General features: G+C 43.0%; 1 protein-coding gene across 2 annotated transcripts in view; it reads right to left on the bottom strand.

Moving 5' to 3' along the window:
- The window catches only part of prr36b (proline rich 36b), a 33,154-nt gene extending 15,811 nt beyond the window's left edge, over positions 1-17,343 (bottom strand). The window contains exons 1-4 of one of the 2 annotated variants that reach the window (XM_087176654.1): positions 17,010-17,336; positions 16,632-16,753; positions 2,420-3,148; positions 1,914-2,001 (exon numbers count right to left, since the gene is read on the bottom strand). In XM_087176654.1, coding sequence (XP_087032780.1) covers positions 1,914-2,001; positions 2,420-3,041 — 710 coding nt within the window. In that variant the 5' untranslated portion in view covers positions 3,042-3,148; positions 16,632-16,753; positions 17,010-17,336. Of the gene's footprint in view, positions 1-1,913; positions 2,002-2,419; positions 3,149-16,631; positions 16,754-17,009 lie in introns of both variants that reach the window. The other variant, XM_087176655.1, reaches the window with a different exon arrangement.
- Positions 17,344-22,421: the final 5,078 nt, after the last annotated feature.

Raw genomic sequence — 22,421 nt, 5'->3', positions numbered from 1 at the left:
TGGTGGGGATCTAAAACACCTTGCTCTCAGGTGGAGGAAACACACTTGCAAAATCTATTGACATCTTCTCCTTCCTCTCTCTCCTCCTGTGAACGGGAGCCCGGCCGATACTGGATTGTTGAGGCCAATACAAATTTTGATATTTGAGAGTTAAAAGAATCTGGTTAAAACAAATCAACATAATTTGGTTTGGACTTATCAGAGCTCTTGGGTGGACAAATGATGTAATGGAGACACTGTTTATGAATGACCTCTTATATGTACTGACACTGACACTGATATATCTGCCATGAGCTAACAAACATCAGCCTAGCTCTACTGTGGATGGATTCTGTGCTCCCAGCCTAATCTCTTGTATAGATCTGGTTAACAACAATAGCAGAGCCTTTTCCAACAAATACAACTGTAGGAGCACTGGGTGTTCCCCATGCTCAAGAGAGGGTACTTGACTGAAAGTTCATCTCTTAATATGAGATTTGCAACAGAGAAACTGTGGAAACCTTCATTTTTATTATAGTATGTGCTTTATATCCACTTAAAGGAAAACTTTGACATTTTGGGAAATACGATTATGGTGATATTGATACCACTCTCGTGTGTAAGTATGAAGCTACCACCAACAGACTGCTAATGTAGCTTAGCATAGAGACTGCAAACAGGGCTAAACAGCTAGCCTGGAGCTGTCCAAAAGGTAAAAAAAATCCACCAGCAAATCTGAAGCTCACTAAGATCCCTACACACGCTGTATCCTGTTCGAATTCTTCTTTTAACATTTCATCTTTACAGATTAAACAAACAAGATACAGCGCTGAGCTTTAGAGGTGCTGTTAGGTGGGTTTTTTTTACCTCTGCACAGAGCCAGGCTGGCTGCTTCCCCCTGGTTTCTATTTTCCAAAATGTCTTTTAAAGCATCTTCCTAGGATTGCCCACTGTTTGCAAGAAATGGTCCAATCTGTTTGATGCAAATGTTTCTGCCTGAACAATGTGTCTACATACAGACATACCAACATGGTGACATAACACATCATACCATACACCATGGAGGCAAAACATTAAGGAAGAAAGAGGCGATTCCTCAAACAAATAAACAACCAGGAAGAGGCAAATGGATAAGATTATACTGAAAGAACAGTGATATTGCCAAAGGCTCTATCGGATCACGATCCTCACTGTCTCAGACAAAGGCCTCCTTCAGCCTCCTCTCTCTGTATATTACCCAGTCACCTCAGGACCCAACACCATGCTCCCAGTGTGACTCAGGTGAGGAACACATGCTGACCTGATTGCACACAAACAGACACTCTGAGTGCTTGTCTTCGTTTCCGTACACCACTCTGAAGAAACAAAGCATTGAGATCATATTCCTGCTCTCATTTAATTCTTCCAATTGCCCCTCCTCCTTCCTAAAACTTGTTTTATTAATAATGCTGTATAATGCTTGCTCTGGTGAAGCCCTGTGAGGCATTCCTCTAAGGCTTGTTCTGACATTGGCTGGTTGCTGGCCTACTTATGCCCAGCCCCTCCAAGCCTCTATGTGGGGGATCATTGTCCCTCATTCCTCCAGGGTGTTTTTTCTTAAACAGGGTCTTCTTTGAACCTGTAGCCAAGCGAAGCCTTTTGAACCAACTGCCTCTTACTTGGCACTGAGAAGATTTATAACGCTGAACTCATTCCCAGCAATTCCTATCTATTTGGTAAGTTATTTGGATTCACCGCAGTAAATGTGCTGATTTGCTGGCAAATCACAGAAAAAGGATTTTAATAAAAGGAGGAAAGTTAGAAACATATTTTCTTGGAGTATGTCTGAGAAGAGGACCAGTTATAGCCTGTGCTATCTACAGACGTGCAGAAAAACTATTTCAGACATAGATAGCATAGGCGAGGCCTCAGCTCTACACAAATGTCACACCTACCTGGTTGTCTTGGAAACAGGGGGCTTATCAGGCTTAGGTGAGGCAGTCGAGCTGGGCTTTGTGGGAGTTGCAGCGGCAGGTTTGGGAGCTGGAGGAGAGGAGAGGAGAGGAGAGGAGAGGAGAGGAGAGGAGAGGAGAGGAGAGGAGAGGAGAAAAAAGTTAATAAATATGTGTATAAAAAGAACAGTGTCATCTAGTACAGTATTACAGTATATACTATTTGCTATATACTGTACCACAGATAAAGGTCAGATATATTTCTTTCACACAGTATGTCATAAGGATATAGGGCATATGCATTTTCTAGATCAGCAGCAGCCACTGGGGCATGTCTAATATGTGTGCTGAATATATCTTATGTGCATGTCATCACATTACAATGAACATACCTCATTAGAGTTTATCCTACACTTACTGTGGATGTGTTTGTCACAAATGGCCTACATTCTGAATTATACTTTTGCACTCATCTCAACTTTTTGTCCTGTGCTGACATTTTCACTAACCTGGGGGCTTTTTAGCAGCTGCAGTGGTGCTGGTTTTGACACCATTAGCAGTTGTGGATGGCGTCCTCTTGGCTGCTGTTGGTCCGGTCGTTGATTTTGCACCATTGGTGGCGGGGGCAGCCCCTGTAGCTTTCTTCTCACCCACTTTGCTCTTGGAAGCTGGGGCTCCAGCAGTTCCTGTTGGTTTTTTGGAGGAAGCTGAGGTCGGGGTGCTCTTTTTGTCCAGAGCAGGTGTGGATTTCTTAGCCACTCCATTGGTCTGAGGCTTAGACACGCCATTTGAGAGGCGGCTCTGAGAAGTGTTGGGCCGTGAGCCAGATGTGGTCTTCGTTGGGTTAGCTGTGGTAGGTTTTGTCTTGGCTGTGGCCTTGTTGGTAGTCTTGGCTTTGGAGTCTCCTGAACTCTTGCTGCTGGTCTTGGCAGCTGGGGTTTCCTTGGCCTGTTCTGGTTCGGGTTCCACCTGGCCCGTCTCTCCTACAGGCTGCTGTGGCATCTCCTCTCCCGCCGGACTGGCTGCCTGGTTGGGGTCCTGTTCCACGGCTGGTGTTGCCTCATTTTCTGGATTGGATTCCAATGCTTCCATTGGCTCCAGCGCTGCCGTGGCAACCCCATCCGGCTTCATCTCCCCTAGAATGGTAGTGATCCGTCTCTGCAGGGCAGGGCTGATTGACTTAAATCTCGCAGGATGGCCACAGGTCTACAGGCTTTCTGGAGACAGCAAGCTCTGGTCTGGAGAGACACAGGATAATATACAGTGGAACACAGTTAGTCAACAGCAAGACCAGGCATGAAAAGCAGTTTGCTGCCTCTGCTATCAGTAGACAGAGCACCAGGAATGTTGTTAGCCCTAGGAATCAGATAAACCAGGGGCTTCTATCTTCTTTCAGCTTCAGCATCATGGATGGAAAAAAAAATTAGACAAGCATCCAAGAGTTAGCAGACACAATAATAGACCCAGGGGGGAGTGAAGCGTATATAGGACAGTAAAATACATAGAGAAAGACATAGAACAGGCACCCATAAAAAGAAAATAGATCACAGCCTCATAAGTCATGCTCGGAGAGAAACCTCAGGATAAACAATTAGACCAGCACATTTTATGATCAGTTCAGTGTGTGTGAGGTCTCAGGGGCCACAGAAGGAGGGGCAGTGGAAGACAACATGTCTACTTGAGGAACAACATATTCTACAAATAGCCTTCATTAATTTCAATGCCAACTGCAGTGCAGTGGCAAATGGTCCCCTCTGTGACACTACAAAGCTCAGTGACACACTTGGCTAGTGGAACTGCTACGGGTTGGCTTCTTTTTTTCCTTGGTACAAAATGGCATTGGAGTCACTAGTGTGGAAGACTAGGTTTCCGCGACAGAACACTTAAGGGAGTGCAAAAAGCTTTAGCACGCAAACTATACACACACATACACACAACTGGATTGTATATGCCACCTGTAATAATGTTAACACACACAACTTCCAACTATTAGAGTTAAATAGTTGTAAAAAGGAAATTAAGGAGAGGTGGGAAACAGGCTTGGATGTATTTGCTAAGTGGGTCAAGGCATGAACAGTTAACCCAAAGACAGGGAGACAGTTTGACTCATGGGTCATAAACAGAGCAGTCAGAGACATGAGCAACTGAGGACAAGAAATGGGGACGTGAAGCATATGAAGCCTGATAAAGGGCAACCATCTGTAATACACTGTCATACATTATCTGCATCACAACTGTCCCTTATTCCGATTCTCCAGTGACTTTCAAAATAAAGGATGAGGGGAAAAGGATCTTTTTTTTCCCAGGTTTGAGAGAAGTAGAAAGGGAAGTAGGGGGGTGTAGCAGGAAACTGCCCTGTCAAAGTTTACAAACAGAGCAAGGAACCGGCTGTGCAGGAGGCTTAGTGGTGAGACAAACTCTGAGGCAACGCAGAGGCCGGCCCAGAGGAAGAGGCTTGGCCTGTGGAGCATGGGAACAACAAGAGAAGGTGGGAGAGAGAGGGAGAGAGAGGGAGAAGGGAAGAGAGAGACAGAGAGGGAAAAACAAGACGTAAAATGAGCTCACTACTGGCTGATGATTGCTGGTCGAACTGTAAAATCCAGACATCACTAGTCATCCCAGTTTCCACTGACCTAAACTTGTAAGAATACACTCACTGCCCTATGTCTAGAAGAGAACAGACATCATCTTTATGCCGCTAGCTTCCTGGAAACAATTCCCGCACACTCTTCCTCGTCTTTCTTTCCCTCTTCGCTGATCCTTTACTCATCCTCTAAACTAAATCTCACATGTCAAAAAGCCTTCTTTCATTTTCCACTGGTCCTCTCTTTTTCCTGACCATTTTCTCCTCCTCGATTTCTTTCCTCCCCCACAGCTCCTGCTCTCCTTCCATCCCTCTGTTCTCTGTTTGCCTTTGCACAGATGGCTGGAGCAGCTGAGCAGGGCCAGAGGGGGAGAGAGTGAGAGAGAGACACTGGGAAAAAAAAAAAATAGCCATGCATCCCAAACAACACATAAGAGCAGATAGGCGCAACCAGTGCAACAGGCCGCCACCAAAAACGACCGAAGAGGCCGAGAGGGAGGCGACGGGTGGCTGCGAGAAGTGACTAATGCCGCACCCGTCGGTCACAAGAGGTTTTTAAATGCCAGTGAGGCTACAAAATGTGGACAGTTGGTTTAAATATCTTACAACCAATCGCAGCTTTTAGGAGAGAGACAGGGTGAGCACTGGTTGGAGTGAGGAGTGGGGTGGGGGTAAGATAGAAAGTAAAAGATTTGTTTGAGTCCCACAGTTTTCTTCTGAACAACCTTTAGTTAATCATCTGCCCTCTTACAGAGAGTCACTCTTTGCCTCACATACTCCTACAGCCCAGACCAGGTCAAACAGTGGCTGTTAGTTTGTGTTTCAGTACACAGCGCGTGGAACAAACTGCTACATAGCACCAGATGTTGTTTTTGTGCCAAATTAATAAAGGTTTCCAAGTTTTTATGCATCAAACTCCACCCACTTGATCCTCCAAAATGTCTAATAAAAGCACACTACTGTTTGACTAAGACCTGTTATAGCTATCAACACTGTGACCTAACTCGACCACGCAGTGAACCAGGAAATTAGACTGTGTCAAATCACCATTCCCTCCTTTATCTTTTCAGACTCTGGCGTTCTGCTTCCCACAGTAGACTAAAGCATCTGGCTAGGCTGTTCATTTCATTGCTCCTCTTCAGTAGTACCCTACATTAGTGGTGTGTGTGTGTGTGTGTGTGTGTGGGTTTAGAGAGAGTGATAAATCCTGATTGCACGCCCACTGCCAGAGGAACATTTCTCTCTCTCTCTCTCGCAAGTCTCCAGACAGCTGTGAGATTGCATTTCTCTATCTGGCTCTATAGCTCATTCAGCCGGCCCTGCGTCACTAGACCCATCAGTCAGCGGTGAGCATAAACAGGCTAGAAACCAGGGCAGGAACACGCTTTTTCATCCACTCTCCACAGAAACTGAAGGTGAGGCAGCTCCAAGCTGCATCAAGACACTTTCACTATTTCAGCAGACGAAATTATCCAGAGACCCTGTTTTTAAATTTTCCATATTTTTCTTACCACTACTTACTAAACACTTGGGCTTCACTGTTCTGTCCACCATGAAGAAATCTGAACTCAATTATAAGCTACAATGAGTATTTTCCCATACGTAAAGGCTTTGCAGTGACACATAATTCTCTCTTCATTGCACAGTAATCTTCGATGCAGCAGCTTTATATTATCATGAATTTCATCCCTAATTACTGCGTCACTCCCAATTGAAACACCACCCCACTAATGCTATTACAGGTTTTTATTAAGCCTAATTAGATTGAAGATAGTTATTCACTCCGAAAATGTCTGACTGGGCTGTTGCTACAAAGGGCACACATTTTGTGATACTTATAAATAAGCCTATTTTGAGGCAGTAAAATGATTGCTTAATGTGGTAATGTTACTAAACACTGTAAAACCTGAACCATGTTTTCTAAGAACTGGCTACAGTTAAATCAGCAAGTTTTATTCCTCAATAATAATTTCTTTCTACCTATCCGTGGATGAATTTGCAGAGAAATTATCCTTTTTTATTTGCCCTGCTTCATGTTAGTACAATTACACACATTTGGACCATAGAGTTGTGTGGAACAATTTAGCATAACTTGTGGCAAGTTTTCACCATTAATAAATAAGCAGCTTCACTAAAGCAACTAGAGATACAATGTTTTGCTGGTTAATGGGCACAACTATAGCTGCTGCAGGTGGTTTTACATTACTCAATGGGGATTACGTTACATTACAGCTTTTTCATCCAGACAATACAATCCTCCCTGCATTTCACCTGTAGTCTACCAATCTGATATGAATGAATAATAAAGTGTGGCTGTGGCATTAAGGTCATCACTTCCTTGGTAAAATTCACCCTCCATCCAACTGTCTTAACACTTGGGCTTTACTCCAAAAACCCAGGTTGGCTCTGGGATATCCTCTCTAACGCCATCTTTTGTCCTGCCAAGGCCACAACTCAGGCTGTGATACACAAATAAGCATTTTCAACCCATAAGGGACTAAATCTATTCAATGACCTGGGACATAATGGTCTGTGAGCCAGTGCATATTTCCAGCAGCAGATTCAAGACAGATGGCTATGTCAGCTACATTAGGTTCAATTCAAAACATGTTTGATTTTAGGCACCCTGCGCTGTGTGAAATGTTTAGAGCATAAAAGTGTTTAAGCTACAGAGAATTTCTGGTTAAACTAGCTCAGACTAATCAGCTGTCCTGACCTGCTGTGGCATGAGCAACACACACATGAACACAGAAAACTAACTCAACAGGCCGGGGTTGCTATCCTCAGTATTCAGCTAAAAACAATAGCTGGAGATAGAACAGATTTGTGTTGAAGTACAGTGGGAGGGTGGCGCTGGCATCCTCTAGGTCTGGCAGTTTTGTTACTGTAAACTTCTGAATGTAGTTGACTTTGCAAAAATGTGTTTATTGCCCTTCACAGTGTGTCCAAGTCATGTGGTTGGAGCTTCCAAGCAGCATCCCACTCCAAATTCCCTGCAAGCCTCAATGATGAGCTACACAGTAACTGAGGACAAAAGAAACCCACACGAATAAAGTCACACAAAAACCAGAGGCAGTGGTTAGAGAGCAGGATCATCCTCAGCCTTCGCGCGCACGCACACACACGCACGGACACATTTACATTCTTTGTATGATAATTCATTAGTCATATGCATCGTCTGATCATGTTTGAACATCAGCTGGATGTGATCTATTATCTTACATGCACTTTCATAGACTTGTAATGCAACAACCTTTATAGTTTCTAGTTTTGATTATCATACTTTTGTGTGTTATTTGAAAAACATTATTTGTATAAGTTTTTTTATTTTATTTCATATAATGTAACTTGTTTTTATATTTTATCATTACAAGGATTCTGTATGTAAGACATTTTGTACAGTTTACTTCCAGGCAAATGCTGCGTAGTTTAGTCCTGTTGTTGTTGTCATCATTATTACACTTAATAGGCCTAAAGCAATGAACTAATGATGGGCGAGACAGCTCTGCGAGGTGAGATCATCCTCCTAGGCATCATCCCTTCCTAATACCCACACTGGGATATAAACAAAATGTGTGTGCGCTCAAATGTTTATATGTATTCCAGGAACACTACAGTGTTTAGGCCAATACTGTCAATAACTGGAAGGCATCCAGCTCCACTGGGGGATCTGAGCTTTTCTGACTGTCTAGACACAAACATGCCGTTCTTGAATAATCAGGTCATCAGCATATTTTAACAGAAAACTCGTACTTTGACCCCGTTTGTGCATCAAGTACAATCTACTACTCTGCGTATGTGTACGGGGGTTCACATATACTAACCATGCCTAATTTGAATACAGCAGGTTACTTTAAAGAACTGCTCACAGGAAAATAGCAAATTTCTGAATCATATTTAAAAAAAAAATTGTGCACAGGGTGGCAGTGATTCATTATGCAGATTAAAATTAAGGAGTTGCAGTGTTGGTTATTGAGCTAAATGTTAATGTCAAACCTGCTCTTGGGCTGTGGTGTGTGTTCATGACTAATCACCGTCACTGTCAGTCAGAAACAAGGGACGCTTCGCCTTCACTACACAAAGGCCTGAATCAAAGTGCCCCCGCTCACTCCCTCACTTTGGCCAACCAACCGTCTAAGAGCATGTATGAATTGCTGTGGTAGAATGTCGGCTCTGCTTTCACAGTACACAACTGTGCGCACGCACACACGCACACACACACACACACACACACTCTGTGAGGCTTCTTCTATCCCCGGGGCCTACTCTAAATAGTAGTCAAAGAGAGGGATTGTGGGGGAAGGAAGCAGTGGAAGGAAGGGGGTTAGAGGAGACGGCAGAAAAGATGCAAAAAGAAAGTGAGCTTTTGTGGCCGATGTAACCCTCAGCTAATGCTGACATGAGCTTGTGCAAGCTTGATAGAGTCACTCAAGACATAACTAATGCCTCTGTAAGAGGATACAAGGTTGTAGCAGAGAAACCGGCAGAGAAGGGAGAGGATGTTAGATCGTCGGGTCTGGTTTTGAAGGCATTTTTAATGAGCATTCAGTGGCCTCTGACCCTGTAATTGACATGCTTTTATCTTCACGAGCAGCAAACACTAGACCTTGGGCTGCAGCGTTTGCTCTTTCACACTGCTAATGAACCGTCCTCCTTCCCCTGACACTGCCCAAGTTGGATTTACAAAGCACATCTCCTAATGTAGAGTAACAAATGCAATGCATCACCATCTTTGCTTGAATAGCTGTTCATTTAATTTCAAACTTATACAGTAATATTGATCTCCAGCAACAGATGAAACCACTCTTCATATGGATGCAATTTATTTTCAATATATCAATCAAACCATAAAAGACTAAAGATCATATTTTTCTAATGCTTCATATCATAATAGTCCGTACCAAATTTAGTCTTTATTTAGAAAATGTCTTGATTTATGTTCTTTGTAATTGGCACAACAGCTCTAAACCTGAATCTGCGAGGAGCAAAACTCTGCAGTTCCTCCTTAATAATTTACTGTTCTCTTGTTTACGGCACCATTGCTCATGGGTAAGTGGGCTGATGCAAGTGGCGTCAGATTTGACGTAGTTTTACTTGTGACTGTGACAGAAAATGATAAAATATGTGGAATGTGTATTTTTTAATGTGTGTGTATATCAGTCCTCCTCTCTGCGAGGGGGGAGAATGTCAGATCCAAGACGCCACACGCTGGCATGTGGCCTGAGATTGTCTATTCAACCTACTCTAAATCACAACAGTAGGCTCAGTCAACTCTCCACCCCATTTAGCTACTTAGAGCCATGAATCTAATATTATTAACTGAATCTTGTGCAACCCTAGATAAAAATAAGGAAAAATATATATAAAATATATAAATAAATTTAAAATGCTATCTGTTTTGAATGACAGTTTAAAACCCGCTATTATCAAAATATTTGCTGATCAATTTTCTGTCAACCAACTAATTGATTAATTTACTAATTGTTGCAGCTCTACTGTAAGAACTGTCAAAAACCTACAGTATCATTAGACAAATTATCTACAATTTATTAGCAAGTCGAATGGTGGTGAGAAGGAGAGATAGCAGAGGAGAATAAATGTAAACACAAGAACATGAGTGCTACGGGGACTGGCAGGGAGAGAGATCCATCTTTACTTCTTAGATCAAAAGTAACAATGTACAGCTACCACTCCCCACCGCAGCATGTTTCGTTTACTCTCAGCCAAATCTTGGCAGGAAAACCGACAACAGAATAACGGCTGCGGCAGCTACCATCAGTCATATGCTGTTTGAACAGGCAGAGCACAAGACATAAAAAAGTTGCTGAAAGAAGCTATTTCCACAGTCAATGAAGCGATTTGTTTTAGGCTGAAAAATGTCAAATACACTCACCCTGTCTATAAAATAAGCTTTCTTTTTAGAACTCTGTCATTATTGTGAAGGAGTTATGTAACAGCCGTGGCAGGATCACAGCAAATACTTTCAAAGCTAATACCACTTCATCCCACCATCACTGCAACCACCAACTCTATCCCCATGACACTCAGTGGGAGGGTTTCTCCGCATGTCACCGCCTCTTCCTCAGCATTAACACACATCATCATGGCTCTCTGCTGATCTCCAGAGGAAGCGTCTCAGGGCTAACCATGACACATGAGCTTGCTTATTACCAAACATGTCCCTAATGCGAATGTGTGCATGGGGATGTAGGAATGGCAATGAGAGGTTTATGTGTGGAAGTTGGATGAGGGGTGCTGACTCGCAGTATAAATGCAGCTGGGGCTTCATCAACTTGATGCTAATAGCAGACCACACATTCCCCAAACACCCCCGACCTAAGGTCAGGAAACCTCAGCCTCCGTCCTGCACACAAATAAACTCAAAACAAAGCCTGCTGCTCTCCTTGGCATTCCCCACCAACAGTGGGAGGGCTGAGCGAGCAGGAGAAAGAGAGAGAGGACGCAACCACGAGGGAGAAAGAGAGAGGCAGAAGGAAGGCTTCCATCAAAATGTTGTGCAAAGCTGTGAGCAAATGTCAAAAATCTGGCTAATAATGCAACCCAGTGTGCTTTTCCCACACTGAGACTGTTGCAATTTTTGTTTTGTTGTAACTGTCTATAATCCGAAGGTACATTACTCCTGCCTTATCTGATTTGTATTTTTAGTTACATAATAAATCAATATTGAAAATAAGAAATAATGGTGAAACTGGTCATTGTGCTTTTAATGGTAGTACAAAAATACATAAATGCTATATAAACCTCTGATGATGGTAATACACTGTGTTTAATGTTTAATTTCTTGACAGAGCAAGATTTATGATATATAAAGTGTATTTACATCTATACTAAAAAAGAGACCTGTGCTTCACTGCCTAAGCTTGTATTCATGTTTAATTCTGGCACCTTTTTAGGAAAATATTGACAGATCATACGATGTGAGGGGGAAATGTACCCGCCATCCCCAGTGGAAATTATTCCCTTTTGTGCATTTTATCTTTGTTTATACGACAAGTTTACACCTTATCTAGATGTACAAATTGTGATATTTTAGCTTATGTCATTTCAAATCAGGTTTTCTAATGTTCGAATTCAAAATACATAAAAAAAATAACTAAATATGTCCACCGATGCCGATTAGTTATCCAGACCTACCTCTTTAAGACAGTGGGGCCACAACACCAGTCTCCTCCCCTGCTGATAGTTAAGTGAACTCCTTAATTGTATGCAGTAGAGTCATTCCTACCCATTGATTTCCAGTGGGTCAGTGGGCTGCTGGGATGCTCAATAAGACAAACTGAGGCAGAACAAAGGTCCTGCTCAGAGTCTCTGCCTTGTTTACTTGGGTGTTGGCGTGGGTGAAAGAGAGCAGCAGATTGTGTGACAGACACCTGGATCACACAAACATGTGATCAGAAAGGCTGGTACTAATCCTTGGGAGTCTTCGGAGATTCACACTAAGATTTTACAACGTCCTCAAGTGAGGACTCATCTGAAGTTAAGGGATTACAAGGCTATGTAAAAAACATACCTCTTTGTTAATTGAGTTTCATTTCATAATGCGTGTAGGATCACCACAGATGATGGAGAATTCCTATGTCCATCACAGTTTAGCCCCCCCCCCCCTTTACAACAAACACCAAACAAGCTGATGCACACAAAACACACATACAAACACTCAAACCCTGTCCTTCCCATGGTGCGTCCAGGCTCGGAGAAACTCGGCCCCCTGGGGACAGGCAGATTAACACATGACAGAGCTTGTTAACCCTGGACAAAGAGAGATGCTAATCTTGTACAGTCGGCCTCGACTGTCCTCAAACAGTAGCTACACAGACACAGCTACAGCGAAAGAGAGAAAGAGGAACAGAGAGAAGCTCAAGAAAGAATGAGGGAGGGATACGTAGCAGTTACATAGGCCTCAGTATGTCCCAGAAACTAGACAATACTGTGGGGAGGCAGGGCTATAGGGTCCATCAGCCCCAAAACAATAAGGGTTGAGACAGAGCCCGACTACAAACAAGGCCCCATCGCGCGGGCCCTACTACAGCCTGGCTGAGCTCCACTGCCTGCAGGGATGACCAGCAGGGCAGCGTAGAGCTAAGCTGTGTGGATATTGATCGCACAGGAGAGAGTGGGGAGGCGGGACAGCAGCTCCACAGATGGGCAGGACAGAGACAGAAACAGATAGACAGAGGAAGTGCATTAGTAAGGCAGGTTCCTCTTGATGCTGTTAGTCCTCTCCCCTGGGAGATAAGAGAGATAGCAGTGACAAAGGTTATAGGAGAGGACAATAACATAAGGGGGGTGGGGTGGTAAAAAGGGACAGAGACAGAGAAAACAAGTAAGAAACAACAAGACAAGAGGCGAGACAGAGGACCCAACAGAGAAACTAAGGCTAATTTGTAACTTGAAGAGCTGCTGGATCATCTCCATAATGGGCCGTCTGCCCACAAACTAGCTCCTCTCTGGGGGTAAATGAGATCAGGCCAGCCCAGGACCAGCTGGTGGCTTGGATCATTGACACCAGATAGAGCAGATACAGAGATGGAGGAAGAGGGCAGAACCGAGGCATCTGGACAGGATGGCAGAAACACACCCGAGAGGCTCCGGAGCTCTCTCGAGACTTTGCACGAGGGACACGGACACACGCACAAGTTGAACGACTGTGGCCATAAGAGGATTATGTCCTCCGGTTTGAAGTAGAACAAGGCACGTTCCAGATGGAATCTGATCCCTCGCAGGAGGGCTGATAGGTTGGATGGTTGACCACACCAGCACCTACTAACTACAGCTTTCTAAGAACTAAACCTCAAACCACACAAATGGCCTTAATACACAGTTGTTGTTTTTTAAAATCACATCCACAACAACCATAAAGACATACATTTAGCACTTCACAGAGAGTTGATGATGTATCTTTGTGGCAGCCAACAAATCCACTGAACCAGGACAGAGCCAGATTTAAATGTCACCAGCGGAAATGGATATGACAGAGAAACAAAGTGGTCCCTACAGCTGCCTATGGTGAAGGGAGTCTATCATTCTGTGAGCACCAGTGTCTGGCACAAATGCCCATCATTCCACACACGGCTATAGTGAGGGCAGGCTGGGTAGCCTCCGACCACATCAGCCACCAGGCCAGACCAGCAAATGTACAGCGATGCCAATGTAAAGAGGGGGCCACTGACATCAATATCTGTCTGCCACAAGTAGTAGAGCAAACTTAATGACTGACATAGCAAACGTCATTTTTGGCCCTATTTTTTACCATCTCCAAGGCTGCATTACACTAAACAATCAGCCACTGCTACCAAACTGTGCCATGAAAAATTTGGTCTTGAAGCCTAGCAACAGGGCTGTGAACCACATCCATTATCCATCCTCCCACCAGAGGAATTCAGAGCGTCCAAACACAGCAAATTACTGCAGCTGCTGGCAAATACAGCCTCAAAACCATGCCGTCAGTTGCCAACTGCATGCCCTGACAACTGTGACACCATCGACCGTGGTTGCTATCATGACTGTGAGCACAGAGCACAACAGCAAAGTTTTTATCAGCTTTATCTTCACTGTGCAAATTCACTGTGTTGCCGCCAGCAGTTTCCTCAAGGCTCAATCGCCCAGAAAACAGAGGAGGAAATTCAGCCAAACACAGTTTCTGTTGGTGTCTTGATAACCTCAAAACAAGAAACTATTGTGCAGTTGTTTCCATGACTTAAAACAGGGCCAGAGATAATGGTGGTAATTTTTAATGACGCCAAAAAGTGCAAGGGTCACGGGTTCAGGCTGAAAAAAGCTTGAGGATGACCAGAGGCACAGGCTTGCCCTTGTCACAACTGAGAAGTTCAGAGCTGGGGAGATCTCATTCTGAGTCACACACCCACCCCAACACCAGTCCTGAGGCTAAGGGCAATCTGACACACAGGTCTATTAATGCAACAATCATCGCCCCTCTCAGGACTGAGGCAGCCTATTTTGCCCCCCAGCAGCCAGCTGGGGGCAAAATAGGTCATTAAAATTTAAATTGCCCTAAAATACAAGCTTATGAAAGTCATTCAATGTGAAACTATTCAATGGCAATTTTTAAGTAGGTTCTGCATAGAATAATCGCAACTGAAGAGACATGTTGCTGGTGTGCTTAAAATGTAAATCTGAATTAATTTGGTGGCTCTCATTGTGCAGCTGTTAGAACTGCAACTAACACTTATTTTCATTATTGAAAATGCCAATCAAATTGCGAAACATTTTCTTGATTAACCGTTTTGTCTATAAAATGTAAAAAAAAAAAAAAAGAATCAACCAAAAAAAAAATAAAAATTCAATTAGCCGTTATGTATGACAAGGAAAAGCAGCAAATTCTCACATTTTATAAGCTGAAACCACTGAATTTTTTGGCATTTTCACATGAAGAATGATTGAAATGACTAACTGACTATCAAAACAGTTGCAGATAAATTTTCTGTTGATCAACTAATTGATTAAGAAATCACTGGGAACATAAATGTCAATGTGAAAAACAATGAAAAATTTTAATCTTTACCAGAGCCCAAACTGATGCTTTAACACAACCAAATTATCAATTAAAAATGGCATAAATCAAAGAAAATCTAACAACTCTTTGTTTTTACGAGCCAATAAGCACAATGTATTTGTTATTAGATATTACTACTCTGAATATCATTAATTAAAATCTACTAAATAATTGATTATCAGCCATTATCACAATTACAACCGATTAATAGCCATTCATTGATTAAACTAATCACAATTTCAGTAATAGTAGTTATTTTTTTAAATGTATGAAGGATTGTTTCAGACACTGGTAGTGCGATCTCATTCTTATTGCACTGAGCAGCTAACACTGTAGACAATCACACCCTTGATTCTAGCCCTTCCAACAGAGCGAGTGATACATCGTCATAAAGACCCACAGCAACAAAGAAGAAACTAACCACAGTCCACTCCAGAATGGAAAGTAGATTACTGCAGCCATTTTTTTTTATATTTTTTCTCAATTATAATAATCAGCTTCATTTGTTCAAGTGCAGTTTCAGACAAAACCTCTTCACAAACAGAACGCCTCTGGCATCTTCATCCTTCATGTAATAATCTTTTAAGACCATCTTAAATAACTTCATAAAACAGAGTGTGGTTTTTAATGGCAGCTAAATTTAATTTCACATGATTGCATTAGGCTGCCTGTCCTCCATTTCCCTGCCTCATCCACCAACACTGTGAGTCAGCCATTCTCTCATCCACGCAAAGTGGAGGGGGGGTGGTGGTGGTGGTGGGGGTGCTAGCTGATGGCTTAGCCCACCTCTGACTTAAGAGTACTGGAGTGTCTCCAATCCAAGCCCTCATATTAGTCGCCCTGGGTTGCCATTTACTCAGGATGACATCAATACCTCATGGTCTATCACCGCACATTATTGAAAGAGCCATGCCCACTGTGGCCACAAAGCTTGAGACAATTTATGTCGCTGTCTGCAGCACCTCAGGGGAAGGGAATAGAGTTGTGGGCTGAGGATAAAGATTTTCAATGCTTGCATGTTTGCCGTTTATTAAATGCTGTTGGCCAGGCTTTGGGAGCTGGCAGTGTTTTCTCCTCCCCATTGTTCTACAGAGGGGAGTGTAATCTGTCTTGTTGCACTCACTCACCAAAAAAGACTCAGGGAAGGAGCAGCTATGGGCCCCTCCAGCTTTAACTCTCACACCACAATAGCTGATCACTTTTGGGGGTGACATTAATCACCTCTGATTACATGCCAGCTTGAGTCTGTGCACAGCCCTCTCAGAGATATTTCTGCTTTACTCACTCCCTCCAAGGTCTGAGGAAAATTATTGCTTTAACATGCCACAAATGCCCTTAAGGTTATTCTGTTTAGTTGACAAGAAAACTGAGTGGGCATCTGTAAAATTATAAGGCAGCTGAAACATTTCTCAGCACTCACGCACACCACTTGGCCCATCGCAGAACAATGGGCATCCGTGATGGAGGATGGAGAAGGAGGGGAGATAAGAATGAAAAGTTTAAAGAGGGAAAAGGCAAACAAAATGGTCAAACAATCAGGAAAAACGTCATGTAAATGAAAAAAACAGTATTAATTGAAACAATTTATCTGTTTTAGGTTGACCTAACAGATCCGCTGAGCACTTCCAGCTACCATGCAGTCTGCCACCGCCCCATCAACCCCTTTCCTCAGGAATCAGAGTGAATCTGAAGCAGGGTGGCTCGTCGACAAAAGATATAGTGACACTACAACAAAACAGTTACGAGAACCATATTTAGTAAAAATATTCATTCACACAAAGAGCCACAATTCCGATGCACTGCTTGGAATTAGGAACCACAAGTGATAACGTGGTAAGTACAACTGAGACTCTAACGTCTGTAACTGACGACAGATGTAACGTTAATTTAAAAAACGGCTTTAATGAACGTTAATTAGCTAAACAGTAGTTCAAACTGACGGTTAGCATGCTAGCCACAGCTAAAACAATCTCGCCCTTACCAGTCAGTGCAGCGACGAGCTAGCAAAATCCTCTCCAGCTACGCCCAGTGTTAGCCAGTACACCCCGACTGAATCCTCGAGTCAGAAAAAAAAAACAGAAAGTGAGGATGAGGATAAAAATGAAACCGGGAAGTACGGAAGGAAATCGCGGGAGAGCGGAGCGGAGCGAATGGAGACGAGCCGACAGACAAGAAAACTTCTGCGTCTCGAGCGCCGTTTTTCACAAGTGATGCGCGTTCACTGAAAGGAAGAAAGGAGGAGAATGACGCTTCAGTCCACACTCAACACACACACATACACACACACGCACACACACACATACACGATAGTAGACCGGTAAGCGGATGGATGGACAGGCGGAGGAGAGGAGAGGGCTGCCGCTGCCTTCAGGTGCTGTTGGAAAAACTGGGAATAATGAAAGGGCTACACATGAAAGACAAATTCAACATTAATTCGTCAGAATGTAAAAAAGCAGGGTCCTAAAGGGAAGGTGGGCCCCTAAAAGTTCTCTGGTTCTCTGTGTGTCAGTGTTAGAAATTAAAATACTGGTTCATAAATCGATCTACAAAAAAACTAATATGATACTTGATTAATAATGTAAAGGAATAACTCAACAATTTGGAAAATATGTCTATTCTATTTCTTGGTAAGAATAGAAGATTGCTTACCATTGGACTAGCCCACAGCCAGTTAACTTAGATTAGCATAAAGATTTTACACAGGAGGAAACATCCAGACTTTAATACATTACATATTGTTTGTCTAATCTGTACAAAAAACAAAAGTGTAAAAACACTGGGATTTACTGGGATTATGTGCCACACTATTTTTTGGCTGGGAGGACTGGCCAGGCAACCGGTGGAGGCTGAAGGAAATTACCGGCCAGGAAATACTCTGGTACAATTTCACTAATCTCTATGATTTCATTGACCAAACAATTACAAAGCTCTTTACAAAGCTCCCGGCAGAGCCACAGAAAACACTTTACACCTGCTTTTAGCACTTACCATTACAAGTGAACTGACCCAATGTGTCCCTTTTTTTTAGGAATATGTGCTGCTAAAGCACAATATACAGTGAAATGTGCTTCCTGAACAGGAGTAGCCTAGCTGGTATTTCGACCTTTAGGACAAGTATTATTAAAATGCTATGTATATGCACATTGTGGAAGGATGGGGTGTTAATAGGGAGGATCCATTGCAGGTTAATTCCAGCTAGGTATTGGCACATCTACATGGAGTGTGTCTGTTATTACATAATGTTATCATTTACACCTGTTTGACAAGTCTAATTTTCTATCATTAGAGATGTTTTTGTGTGGATTCCGGGATCCGCCCTGCCAAGCTGGTCAGTCATGGGTGTGAGAAGACTGAAAAGTAAATCGAGATCAATTTCAGCAGAGGCCTGACTGAGAACAAAACAAATATTGTTAGTCTGGTAAGATGAGCAAACACTGCTGTAATTTGCATAATGTTAATGAAGGTGTTGTCCTACGCCCTTTCTCTTCCCCAGCAGTCTGCTGAAAGGGAGGGTGGAATGGTGGTTTGGCTTTTGTCTGGTGTGCCTAAAACGCATCCTCACACTACATATCCTGAGGGAAGATAAAGAAAAAAAAACAACTTCCTTTTTTTTTCCTTGTTACAAATTTCAACTCCTGAAATAGGAGCTTACTACAAGTCCATGAAGGCAACATTCACCACCACAGCCCGCCATGCTCAAATTGAAAGGAGTGAATAGCGAATAGCAGGGGAACTCTGCTTTCTCTAAGAGCAGCCAATCACCTCCCAGGCTGGGGGATTATTCAAATTGAGGATGATGTCACCTCTTGCAAGTCACCCTACTCTATTGCCCGAGTTCCTCTTGGTTGTCTGTTGCCCTCCCTCTTAGGCCCCCCGCACCCCTTTTTCTCTCCTCTTCAAACCCTTTTCTTCTTTTCTCCATGCACGACTGCACACACACACATACACACACTCACTCTTAAACTGTGCATTACTGCTGCCCCACATGCATCAAGTTGCCTGCATTGTCTGCTGTCAGTGTGACTGTTGCATCAAGGATTGGAAATCTCTCTACGCATTTCAGACCTGTTGATTGCAACAATGTTATTAAGATTATTTTTGATCAAAATTAGGATGTAATCATGTTGCTAATATGTACATAAGATTGAAGGCCTTGCAGATTATAGGCTATAAAAGGCTGTTAGAAAACATGCAGCTAAACATGTGCACCTGCCTGCGACTATAGTCTGCCACAAAGATGAATGAACAGAGCTGAAATTGGAAGAAACTAATTGAAAAGTGTGAGCTTTCCAGCAAGAAATTAAATAAGTCAAGGAGCAGCAGTTAGTCTGCAAGCCTTTTCGGTTAAGTTGTGCGTTTTCTCTCGGTCACAATTAGAGGCTGAGGGGCGTTGTTACATGGCTTAAAGGCTTTTGTTTCGGTGTGCCATGCTCCTCACCAGAACGGGGCTTATCATCAGAGACAGTCTGGGAGGGCATGCCGCCTGTCTGCCTGTCTGTCTGCTGCACTGCTGCTCAGCTCTCAGCAGCCGCCTGCCCCTGTCTACATGAGCCAGGCTTTTGTGTACTGGTCTGTACTGGATGGGTTTCTTTTCATGTCGAGCCTGTGGTGCACTCCTCTCTTTCCAAATGCTGGAGAGGGGAGATTTGGCCCTGCATTGCTTGTCTGAGCTCAAGGTGGAAACATACGGTACAAAACTGAAAAACTTGCACTGTATATAATGCACCTGACTGGTAAAAAAAAACCCAAAACAAAACAAAAAAAACATGTTATATCATGTCACTCTTTATCTCTCTCAGTCAGATTTCCAAAGGAAGTTTTGTTTGTGCACCTCTTTAGTGGTCTGACCTCAGGCTACTCACCTGCACCTCCCATCAATTAATTCCTAACACTCAGTGTTATCTGCCGTTCAACAATGCCACTTGTCTTTCTGTTGAATCATAAATGAAGGTCAAGTGATACCCACTGAAATATCTGCAGGATTAATCAAGTTATTCAAATAGTTGGTCAGATTGTACAGAGTTGAAAATGGCACCCACATACAGCCCTATAGCTGTGAGTGGATTTCATTGTGTGAACATGTGATGGTGCTGTGTGCATGCAGGTGTGTGTGCAAGCGTATTAGAGACATGGAAGGAGACCAGGAAGAGGGTGGGGACTCCGGGGGATTCGATGCCTGCTGGCTTGATGCTGATGGACGTATTGGCATGGTCAAACAGGCGCAACAAAGAGAGGAAGGTGTTTTTTTCACACGGGCGGTGGTGTGCAGCAGGAGACAGGAAGGGGCAGGGCTGTGTACCCCGCTGCACAGTTCCCGTGTTATTTATCTCATTGTTTTTTCCCCCTGGCCCGCAGTCCAGCTGGGGCAGCCACAGCACAAAAGGGCTGGCGCTCAGTCAAACCCTTCAACCTGGCCTCCAGTCAGGGATCTTCTACCTTCGACAAACTCTTAGGCAACACATTCGTTATTTATTTATCAGGCAGCAGATAGTGGCATGCTCTTGTTGTGTTTTGTGTATTCCAGCATGTACAGTCAGATTGTAAACAGGTCTGAATCTCACGCTAGCCAGCCAAGCCACATAAGAAAGCAGCTGGCACTGAGAGACACACCCATCGCATCAGACAGAGTCGCCATCTTTTTGTGGAGATATTCACAAATCAAACCCCTCTTAACACAAGTGGCTTCAAAATGCATGAGAGGTATCACCATGTGTAACACTTCACACTCTATTAACATGAATATCATTGTCTCACAAAATGGTGGTGTGTGTGTGAATGAATACCAGGCAGATGCAGGTTAGCACACGCCGGTGCGGCTGCTGCTCCGTTTGCACAGCATGGACTCCCTAAAGAGCGCAACATGCCAGCACAGCATATTATTAACATGAAGGTTGCTTCAGTGACCGGCAACATGTGAAGAAAGATGCACAGATAATGCAGTGGAACCTCATTAATGGACCACTGTTATATGTCATGTATGTTCTTCTGCAGTATGTGGGCCAGACACAGTATATACTGTATATATATATATATATATATATAATTAACCACAGATTAATAACCTTGTAACCTGTGTCCTCAGGATTCAGATTCCTTCTGATTTTCACTCTAGTCATTTAATCAAGGATTAGTAGTGAGTCGCCCTGTTAATGCAGTTAACGAGCTAGAAACCAGCTGCAAGGCCATGCCAGTGTGTTTTCTCTATGGGACGGTTTAATCAGCTTTGCCTTGAAACCTGATGATGTCCAGAGCAGAACGGCCAGTTCCTGTCAGTCTGATTCTAAGTGCTTCATCTCAGCCCTGGTAGCCTCCTTGGGTAAATAATGCATGCTGGTACTAAGGATATTGGACAACTATACCACTCCACCGCACTAAGAGGACTGAGTGTGCGCATATCTGCCTTGATCTTGTCTGTCCCCTATGCTCTCTCATTTTCATCCAATTGCATCTTCTTGTAAAGTGCATTTTCTTTGGCTGGCGCTGCCCGACTCTGCCTCCACTTACCTTATGTTGAGAAGTGAGGTAGTCTGTGATAATGGCAGACTTCAAGGTTGAGTACTTTAATTATACAGCGTCTCAGCATTATTTATCTTTAATGAAGGCAACAAACCCCTCTCTTTCTTAATGTTTCAGCCTCCCCCCCCTTCAGTGTTCCTGTGTGTTAGCTTCCTCTCATTTCATTATTGTTTCTGGACTGAATTGATTTCCTGTGATTGGTTTGCTGGTGGCTGCAGACAGAGCCTGCTCTCTCCCTCTAGTGGTGTCACACTACCACAACATATGAGGGTCTCATCAGCTTCATGAGATCCAAGCTTTGTATTACATTCATCCATTTTCTTAACCGTCCTATCACATCACACCCAAGTTCATGAAAAATGTATGCAGTGGGTAACTGCTACATCTCCTACATTTTCAGCCTTTCTGTTAACATGGTGCAGAGCCCCCAAAATGTCCAAAAATAAAGGAATAAAAATAGTAAATAATCAAGGGAATAAAATGTATAAAAATTAAATATCTAATTATTTAAAATACATATATAATTTTAGGTATTATATTTAGGTATTTAAATATTTTTTAGGCTCCATACTGCATTTTAAAACGTCAAATGTTAATCTTCACCCTTGTGTTAAATGTCACTAAACCACTGGACTGAACCTCTGGTTAGTGGCTCTTGAAGAAACTTTTTTCTGGCTATTTTGGCAACAGGTTGATAAATGAACTTATTTTAACACTAATTTTTAAACATACCAGTGGAAATAGAAACTAAAGTAAATAATAATTTTAGTAGTACAGTTATTGATAGTATTGTAGATGGTAGAAAGATTTGATCAATTGACCAGTAAAACTGTGGAACAGAAAATAAATTAAAAGAAAAACCTTGATCTTGACACAG

This window comes from Seriola lalandi, unplaced genomic scaffold (assembly GCF_002814215.2).
Source record: "Seriola lalandi dorsalis isolate HSWRI2012SDOR001 ecotype SW California unplaced genomic scaffold, Sedor1 jcf7180002054563, whole genome shotgun sequence".
Taxonomy (NCBI): domain Eukaryota; kingdom Metazoa; phylum Chordata; class Actinopteri; order Carangiformes; family Carangidae; genus Seriola; species Seriola lalandi.
The sequence above is the reverse complement of the archived record's forward strand: the minus strand, read 5'-3'. Positions and strand labels throughout refer to the sequence as shown.